This window comes from Bufo gargarizans, chromosome 3 (assembly GCF_014858855.1).
Source record: "Bufo gargarizans isolate SCDJY-AF-19 chromosome 3, ASM1485885v1, whole genome shotgun sequence".
Classification (NCBI taxonomy): domain Eukaryota; kingdom Metazoa; phylum Chordata; class Amphibia; order Anura; family Bufonidae; genus Bufo; species Bufo gargarizans.
Genome location: NC_058082.1, coordinates 335,286,062 through 335,296,166, shown reverse-complemented (window position 1 = coordinate 335,296,166; position 10,105 = coordinate 335,286,062). Strand labels below are relative to the sequence as shown.

Sequence of the window (10,105 nt, the reverse complement as noted above, 5' to 3'; positions counted from 1 at the left end):
GTTCTGGTGCTGTATTTATGTGATGAGCTTGGCTCTGGTGCTGTATTTATGTGATTAGCTTGATTCTGGTGCTGCATTTATGTGATGAGCTTGGTGCTGTAATTATGTGATGAGCTTGGTGCTGTAATTATGTGATGAGCTTGGTGCTGGTTTTATGTGATGAGTTTGGTCCTGGTGCTGTATTTATATAATGAGCTTGGTTCTGGTGCTGTATTTATGTGATGAGCTTGGTTCTGGTGCTGGTTTTATGTGATGAGCTTGGTTCTGGTGCTGTATTTATATAATGAGCTTGGTTCTGGTGCTGTATTTATATAATGAGCTTGGTTCGGGTGCTGTATTTATGTGATGAGCTTCGCTCTGGTGCTGTATTTATGTGATGAGCTTAGTTCTGGGGCTGTATTTATGTGATGAGCTTGGTTCTGGTGCTGTTTTTATGTGATGAGCTTGGTGCTGGTTTTATGTGATGAGCTTGGTGCTGGTTTTATGTGATGAGCTTAGTTCTGGGGCTGTATTTATGTGATGAGCTTGGCTCTGGTGCTGTATTTATGTGATGAGCTTGGTTCTGGTGCTGGTTTTATGTGATGAGCTTGGTGCTGGTTTTATGTGATGAGCTTGGTGCTGGTTTTATGTAATGAGCTAGGTTCTGGTGCTATATTTATGTGATGAGCTTGGCTCTGGTGCTGTATTTATGTGATGAGCTTGGTTCTGGTGCTGCATTTATGTGATGAGCTTGGTTCTGGTGCTGTATTTATGTGATGAGCTTGGTTCTGGTGCTGTATTTATGTGATGAACTTGGCTCTGGTGCTGTATTTATGTGATGAGCTTGGTTCTGTATTTATGTGATGAGCTTGGTGCTGGTGCTGTATTTATGTGATGAGCTTGGTTCTGGTGCTGTATTTATGTGATGAGCTTGGTTATGGGGATGAATTTATGTGATGAGCTTGGCTCTGGTGCTGTATTTATGTGATGAGCTTGGCTCTGGTGCTGTATTTATTTGATGAGCTTGGTTCTGGTGCTGTATTTATGTGATGAGCTTGGTTCTGGTGCTGTATTTATGTGATGAGCTTGGTTCTGGTGCTGTATTTATGTGATGAGCTTGGTGCTGTATTTATGTAATGAGCTTGGTTCTGGTGCTGTATTTATGTGATGAGCTTGGTTCTGGTGCTGTTTTTATGTGATGAGCTTGGTGCTGTTTTTATGTGATGAGCTTGGTGCTGGTTTTATGTAATGAGCTAGGTTCTGGTGCTGTATTTATGTGATGAGCTTGGCTCTGGTGCTGTATTTATGTGATGAGCTTGGTTCTGGTGCTGCATTTATGTGATGAGCTTGGTTCTGGTGCTGTATTTATGTGATGAGCTTGGTTCTGGTGCTGGTTTTATGTGATGAGCTTGGTTCTGGTGCTGTATTTATATAATGAGCTTGGTTCTGGTGCTGTATTTATATAATGAGCTTGGTTTGGGTGCTGTATTTATGTGATGAGCTTGGCTCTGGTGCTGTATTTATGTGATGAGCTTGGTGCTGGTTTTATGTGATGAGCTTGGTGCTGGTTTTATGTAATGAGCTAGGTTCTGGTGCTATATTTATGTGATGAGCTTGGCTCTGGTGCTGTATTTATGTGATGAGCTTGGTTCTGGTGCTGCATTTATGTGATGAGCTTGGTTCTGGTGCTGTATTTATGTGATGAGCTTGGTTCTGGTGCTGTATTTATGTGATGAACTTGGCTCTGGTGCTGTATTTATGTGATGAGCTTGGTTCTGTATTTATGTGATGAGCTTGGTGCTGGTGCTGTATTTATGTGATGAGCTTGGTTCTGGTGCTGTATTTATGTGATGAGCCTGGTTATGGGGATGAATTTATGTGATGAGCTTGGCTCTGGTGCTGTATTTATGTGACGAGCTTGGCTCTGGTGCTGTATTTATGTGATGAGCTTGGCTCTGGTGCTGTATTTATATGATGAGCTTGGTTCTGGTGCTGTATTTATGTGATGAGCTTGGTTCTGGTGCTGTATTTATGTGATGAGCTTGGTTCTGGTGCTGTATTTATGTGATGAGCTTGGTACTGTATTTATGTGATGAGCTTGGTTCTGGTGCTGTATTTATGTGATGAGCTTGGTTCTGGTGCTGTTTTTATGTGATGAGCTTGGTGCTGTTTTTATGTGATGAGCTTGGTGCTGGTTTTATGTAATGAGCTAGGTTCTGGTGCTGTATTTATGTGATGAGCTTGGCTCTGGTGCTGTATTTATGTGATGAGCTTGGTTCTGGTGCTGCATTTATGTGATGAGCTTGGTTCTGGTGCTGTATTTATGTGATGAGCTTGGTTCTGGTGCTGCATTTATGTGATGAGCTTGGTTCTGGTGCTGTATTTATGTGATGAGCTTGGTTCTGGTTCTGTATTTATGTGATGAGCTTAGTTCTGGTGCTGTATTTATGTGATCAGCTTGGCTCTGGTGCTGTATTTATGTGATGAGCTTGGTTCTGGTGCTGTATTTATGTGATGAGCTTGGTTCTGGTGCTGTATTTATGTGATGAGCTTGGCTCTGGTGCTGTATTTATGTGATGAGCTTGGTTCTGTATTTATGTGATGAGCTTGGTGCTGGTGCTGTATTTATGTGATGAGCTTGGTTCTGGTGCTGTATTCATGTGATGAGCTTGGTTCTGGGGCTGAATTTATGTGATGAGCTTGGCTCTGGTGCTGTATTTATGTGATGAGCTTGGCTCTGGTGCTGTATTTATGTGATGAGCTTGGTTCTCGTGCTGTATTTATGTGATGAGCTTGGTTCTGGTGCTGTATTTATGTGATGAGCTTGGTTCTGGGGCTGAATTTATGTGATGAGCTTGGCTCTGGTGCTGCATTTATGTGATGATCTTGGTTCTGGTGCTGTATTTATGTGATGAGCTTGGTTCTGGTGCTGTATTTATGTGATGAGCTTGGTTCTGGTGCTGTATTTATGTGATGAGATTGGTGCTGGTTCTGTATTTATGTGATGAGCTTGGTTCTGGTGCTGTATTTATGTGATGAGCTTGGCTCTGGTGCTGTATTTATGTGATGAGCTTGATTCTGGTGCTGTATTTATGTGATGAGCTTGGTTCTGGTGCTGTATTTATGTGATGAGCTTGGTTCTGGTGCTGTATTTATGTAATGAGCTTGGTTCTGGTGCTGTATTTATGTGATGAGCTTGGTTCTGGTGCTGTATTTATGTGATGAGATTGGTTCTGGTGCTGTATTTATGTGATGAGCTTGGTTCTGGTGCTGTATTTATGTGATGAGCTTGGTGCTGGTTTTATGTGATGAGCTTGGTGCTGGTTTTATGTAATGAGCTAGGTTCTGGTGCTGTATTTATGTGATGAGCTTGGCTCTGGTGCTGTATTTATGTGATGAGCTTGGTTCTGGTGCTGCATTTATGTGATGAGCTTGGTTCTGGTGCTGTATTTATGTGATGAGCTTGGTTCTGGTGCTGTATTTATGTGATGAACTTGGCTCTGGTGCTGTATTTATGTGATGAGCTTGGTTCTGTATTTATGTGATGAGCTTGGTGCTGGTGCTGTATTTATGTGATGAGCTTTGTTCTGGTGCTGTATTTATGTGATGAGCTTGGTTATGGGGATGAATTTATGTGATGAGCTTGGCTCTGGTGCTGTATTTATGTGATGAGCTTGGTTCTGGTGCTGTATATATGTGATGAGCTTGGTTATGGGGATGAATTTATGTGATGAGCTTGGTTCTGGTGCTGTATTTATGTGATGAGCTTGGCTCTGGTGCTGTATTTATGTGATGAGCTTGGCTCTGGTGCTGTATTTATATGATGAGCTTGGTTCTGGTGCTGTATTTATGTGATGAGCTTGGTTCTGGTGCTGTATTTATGTGATGAGCTTGGTTCTGGTGCTGTATTTATGTGATGAGCTTGGTTCTGGTGCTGTATTTATGTGATGAGCCTGGTTCTGGTGCTGTATTTATGTGATGAGCTTGGTTATGGGGATGAATTTATGTGATGAGCTTGGTTCTGGTGCTGTATTTATGTGATGAGCTTGGCTCTGGTGCTGTATTTATGTGATGAGCTTGGCTCTGGTGCTGTAATGATAGGATGAGCTTGGTTCTGGTGCTGTATTTATGTGATGAGCTTGGTTCTGGTGCTGTATTTATGTGATAAGCTTGGTTCTGGTGCTGTATTTATGTGATGAGCTTGGTTCTGGTGCTGTATTTATGTGATGAGCTTGGCTCTGGTGCTGTATTTATGTGATGAGCTTGGTTCTGTATTTATGTGATGAGCTTGGTGCTGGTGCTGTATTTATGTGATGAGCTTGGTTCTGGTGCTGTATTTATGTAATGAGCTTGGTTCTGGGGCTGAATTTATGTGATGAGCTTGGCTCTGGTGTTGTATTTATGTGATGAGCTTGGCTCTGGTGCTGTATTTATGTGATGAGCTTGGCTCTGGTGCTGTATTTATGTGATGAGCTTGGTTCTCGTGCTGTATTTATGTGATGAGCTTGGCTCTGGTGCTGCATTTATGTGATGAGCTTGGTTCTGGTGCTGTATTTATGTGATGAGCTTGGCTCTGGTGCTGCATTTATGTGATGATCTTGGTTCTGGTGCTGTATTTATGTGATGAGCTTGGTTCTGGTGCTGTATTTATGTGATGAGATTGGTGCTGGTTCTGTATTTATGTGATGAGCTTGGTTCTGGTGCTGTATTTATGTGATGAGCTTGGTTATGGGGATGAATTTATGTGATGAGCTTGGTTCTGGTGCTGTATTTATTTGATGAGCTTGGTGCTGGTGCTGTATTTATGTGATGAGCTTGGCTCTGGTGCTGTATTTATGTGATGAGCTTGGTTCTGGTGCTGTATTTATTTGATGAGCTTGGTGCTGGTTTTATGTGATGAGCTTGGTTCTGGTGCTGTATTTATGTGATGAGCTTGGTGCTGGTGCTATATTTATGTGATGAGCTTGGTATGTTACCACTGACGAGCATATACAGTATCCTCTCCATTCACTGCTCTGGGACTTCTGAAAATAGCCAAGCCAGAACTCAGCTATTTTTAGAAGTCTCATGGCGGCGACTGGAGCAGTGGCCACGCATGTGTGGCTTGCTCTCTATTCACTGTTCTTGAGATGAGTGAGTCCCAGAGGTGGGACTCTTGATATGTCCTATTGATATGCCATAAATGTGTCTGATGAGACAGTTACTTCAACCTCTTTCTGACATCTGCTGTACATGTACGGCAGATGTTGGGTCTTTAAAGATGGCGCCCCCCTCTGGGGCAGAGTGAGCACCATAGCCACTGAGTTCCTGCTGTTTCATAATGACAAGAGAAGATAATGAGGTGGCACTCACCCACCAGTGATAAATCAAAAGATCCTTTATATCATCTGGGATACAAGAAAAACGTTACTGTCGGAGCATACATGGGCGGACAGCAATCCGTTTCACGCACAAAAAATGCACCTCTTCAGGCCGCTGACGTGGGTGCGTGCAAACACGCTGCCTTTTAACACTCCAGGGGGTTGTCATGACAACACATGATGCCCTGGCCCCCTACTGGTGAAAAATGCAATACAAAGACAAATCGTCTATCATTAATAACAGTGCAGCACAACAGTAGGAACATCACAGAAACACACTAAGATCATTACGATCATTCAGTCTAAGTTCACCTAAAGCATTCGCACGTAGAATCCACCTAGCTTCTCTCTGTAATAATAACCTATGTCTATCTCCTCATATATGGTTATGTGCACGGAAAAATAAAAAAGTTATTGCTCTGGGAAGGCAGGGTACGTAAAAGCAAAAACAAAAAATCGCCACATCCGGAAAGGGTTAAGCATTAAATTATTAAATTTATGGTTGCGGAGGGGTGCGTGTGTTGGGTAGGATGGGACGCAAAAAAAGACTTCTGGCACAGGATGCCATGTAACAGAATGCCAGTCCCGTTTTTTATTGTGACACCAGAGTGGGAGTTCTGCACATTTTTACCAGCTCTTTCTGAGCCCTGGTGTCTAATCTGTAGGGGGTCCCACCTCTAGGACTACTTTAATCACACGGGTCCAGTGGCCCCACTTTGAATGGAGCAGAGATGGAGCATGGGCACAGTTGGGCCAAGTACAGCTCTGCCGCCTCCAGCCGTCCACAGGCTCCTCCTCACTGTAGTCGGTCCCAGCAGAGGTCCTTGGTGTGACGTCACCTCCCATGTGACGGTTTCCACGTCCCGCCCGCTGACTGCGCACAGTGATGACGCTGATTGACTCTGACCCGGGCGATGGCGGAAGTGACTGTTGGTTGCCATAGCAAATTGTCGACTGTCTGGAAACATGGCGTCCCATGAAAGTGTTGGGCACTCGGTAGGAATGCCGCATGGCAGACGGGCACTTGGTGTTTCACACTCGTTACCCATGGGCGGGATGGATTCCTACGCTCCACCGGATGCTGTGCAAGATTTCCACCGGCATCTGAACAAACTGTCCGGGCTGCAGCCGTCTGACTGTGAGAGCTTCCGCACTGAGCTTAACCTGCTGCTGGACCAGCTGATCTCCCAGGAGTACACTGCGGGAGGCCCGGGCATCAGGGCGGAGGTGGGGGCATTCCTGCTGTCTATTTCTGACCTCCGGCCCTACCTTGGTGGCAGTCCCAGTCCTTGGGCCACCTTTGATATAATGACATAACAATAAGCCACCATTTTTAGACTATGAAAAAAAAGGACACTTTGACCTGTTCGCTTAAGGGACTCCCTTCTCTGCCTAGAACAGTAAATATGCTCAAATAGCCAGTAATATTCTTCCTCCTGCTCCCCTGTCTTGTCCTTCCCAGTTCCCACTCGCCTTTGTTTTGTCCGCTACACTGCAAATCACCGCTGCAGCCAATCACTGGCCTCAGTCATGTGCCTTACACTGCTGAGGGCAGAGATGTCACTGCTGCAGCCAGGAAGATGACATTGGCTCTACGGGGTTGGGGTGCATTGTTGGTAGCAGCAGGGAAGATAAATGATATGGATTATTTTTTAGCACAACTACTGTTGCTGAGGTTTTGACATAATAGACGCCAGTGAGTATGTAACAGTAGAGATGTGCTTTTCTACTGACAGCTGATGTGGATAACATTGATAATCTGATTACAATGGCTTCTGTTAAGGGGAAGGATAATTAGGCAGCAATGAACAGTCTGTTCTTAAAGGGGTTGTCCGGGTTCAGATTTTGACCTTATAGACCGCTTACATAGCGCTCTAGCACAGCAGTCTATGAATCTAATGGTACCTTTGATGTTTTCTTGTGAAGTTCCCCCAAGGCAAAAACTGACTTTTATTCATATGTAAATTAGGGCTCGCAAGTGCCCAGGGGCGGCGTTCACCTCGTTGGTGCCCAGGCTACTCTGCCTCTTTTCGTCATATCTCCACCCCAGCCTCTTCCTCTGCCCGCCCCGCTCTTCCTTTGCGTCCTCCTTCACTGCAGCGAGATCCCGCGCCTGCACTATCCATAGCTTTGCCGGGGCATGTGTACTGCGATGCCCATTGTGGGCACGGCATCGCTGTAGCTACTGCGCATGCCCCGGCCAAGCAATGTAGAGCGCAGGCGCGGGATCTAGCTGCAGAGAACTTGAGAAGGAGGACGCAAAGGATAAGTAATAACGTGTTGTTATCTGCAGAACCGGAATGCCCATTTTAAAAATACATACATGTGTTAGAGTAAGCAGTAGCTGAAAACAGGTAGTTTTTTGGTGGCAGATTTGTAATTTCGGGGAGGTGTTTTTACAAGAGTATTAGGAGAGTATTGGGTTGAGGTTTCTCTGCTTTGCTGCCATTGACTTCTATGACAAATACAATTAAATCTGCTTTAAAAACGTAACCTGAAACGTTTTTCAAATCGGCAACTGAAAAACTCTTACAGTAAAGACCTGTCGCCGCTCCTGACAGGCCTGTATTATTTAGCTTCATGCATTTCCCGTGTAATAATTCTGGAGCCTCTATTCTTACGGCTCCTTTATTATTCGTACTAGAAGTTATGAAGGAGTTGCTAGCAGTCTGTAGTAAGGGTACAGAGGGGAGGTAACAAGTTGGAGCAGTGTATCTACACAGACTGACTCTATCCAATCAGTGCTGCCACTGTCAGACTGTGCAGGTACACCCCCAACTGGTAACACCCCTCTGTACCCTTACTGAAGGCTAATAGCAACTCATTCATAACTTCTAGCAGGAATAATAAAGGAATGGCACCACATAGAGCCATAAGAATAGTTATTACATGGAAATGGATAAAGCTATTAAAACAGGAATGTCAGGAGCGGTGACAGGTCCTCTTTAAGGTCAATGGGGAAACTGTTAGTGGAGTTTTGAAAACACCCATTTTCCACTGCAGAATCAGTGGCAGATTTTAGCCATCTGAACATTTAACACATGAAGGGGTCCGAAACCATATCGGTGGGGGGCCTGGTGTTGGACCCCTGCTTATCTGATATTGATAACGCTATCCTAAGGAATATTACAGTATTGCTCCAGTGCACGATAACTTTAATATCGATGGCCTATCTTTAGGCTATTCATGTCTGATTGGCGGCGGTCCAATACCTTGCTCAGCTGTTTTAGTCTGGTGCCAGAACTACGTATCTCCGTTCCATTGTGTAGGGCGCAGAGCACTTGCTGCGCTGCTCCTGTTGAAGTGAATGGGAGCAGCAGTCCCAGAGGACAGAAATATTAGGCCGCTTTCACACAGTCAGTGTTTGACCTGTGATTTTCATAAGTGATTGTGAGCCAAAACCAGAAGTCGGTCCAAGATACAAATCTTTCCATTATAACTCATCTCTGCGTGGCCTTTCACAATCACTGACTAAACACTGACGGGTGAAAGCAGGGTCCCTTTACACTGCCCGATGTTCGGGTAGACTATGGCACTGTTTATAGTAATAATCTGCCGATGTAAAGGTGCTGCCGATTACCCTACAATGATTCTGCATGGGGACGAGCGATGGTATTTAGTGATCTCTCCTCCCCATACTGTGGAGGAGATCACTGCATGTAATAGCAGTGGTCTCCTCCACTGACAAGCAGCTGATTGTTGGGAAGGAACGCTTCTTTCCGACAATCGTCTACTCCATTGAGCATGGTGTTGGGGCCTTTAGACTTGAAAGCTCCACCAATTTCACGGACGTGACATTTGATTAATGTTATGCAAATTTCAGCAACGCAGAACTCTACAGAAATCTCCCCTACATCGCACTTGGTACCTCTTTTAGTTTCACACACATCTCGCGATAATTATCTGAAGGATATAATCCTGCTTAGATCATCCTGAAACCACAGGCTATTCATAATCTAACAGCATTACGGGAAAATCACAGCATCAAATTTCCAAAATGTGATTGTCTCTTATTTTTCCTTACCCCTCTAGGAGGTCTGTTCCTTACTCGTTCAAGCTTGTCGTCTTGTCCAACTGAACCAAGAACACCTTGTCAGTAAAGTTTGCCAGCTTATACATTATTTGCTGAACAGACTTCAGGTAAGAAACTTATCTTACAGTTAATGTACTTATTGCTCCTTTTCACCGTAAGCTGCCTATTTTCAGATGCCTCGTTCCATTCTGGCTGTCAGATCAGTGACCGCTCAAGGCTCCTGCAGACTGCTGTATAACGGCTGCAGTATTTCCGTATGCCTCCGATACCATACCGAAGCCTAGAGCCTTTTTACTGTTGGATTGTGTATTAATAAATACATAGAATTCTAATATGTGCCATTGTACTCCGTTCCTGGGAAGGTATTCTCCTCTACAAGTGCTGACAAGTTGGACGGAGCCTCTAAGGCAATGCATGGAGGTTGTGTGGCGCCGTTCTGTCATACAAGCGCTGTTGCCTTTGTGCACACTCCCTTATTCCTTTCATCTGAGTTCTCCCAATGCACTGCTCTGTTCCCCAACCAGGAGGATTAGGGCTATGACTTTGCATGCAAGTGGAGGAAAAGACTTGCAAAGGCTAGTTTCACACTTGCGGCAGCAGGGTCCGTCAGGCTGTTCCAGCGGGGGAACAGCCTGCCGGATCTGTGCTAACGCTAGCCCACCGTGCTGCCAGAAGTCCACTCCTGCCCCATTCACTATAATGGACCTCTGGCCTGCCCGCAGCACAGCAAACA

The 10,105-nt window shown here is 44.8% G+C and overlaps 1 protein-coding gene across 1 annotated transcript in view; it reads left to right on the top strand.

The window, feature by feature from the left end:
* Positions 1 to 6,262: 6,262 nt before the first annotated feature.
* The window catches only part of HEATR6 (HEAT repeat containing 6), an 81,132-nt gene continuing 77,289 nt past the window's right edge, over positions 6,263 to 10,105 (top strand). The window contains exons 1-2 of the mRNA XM_044285356.1: positions 6,263 to 6,566; positions 9,372 to 9,479. Of these exons, the coding sequence (XP_044141291.1) occupies positions 6,306 to 6,566; positions 9,372 to 9,479 (369 nt within the window). The 5' untranslated portion in view covers positions 6,263 to 6,305. The remainder of the gene's footprint in view (positions 6,567 to 9,371; positions 9,480 to 10,105) is intronic.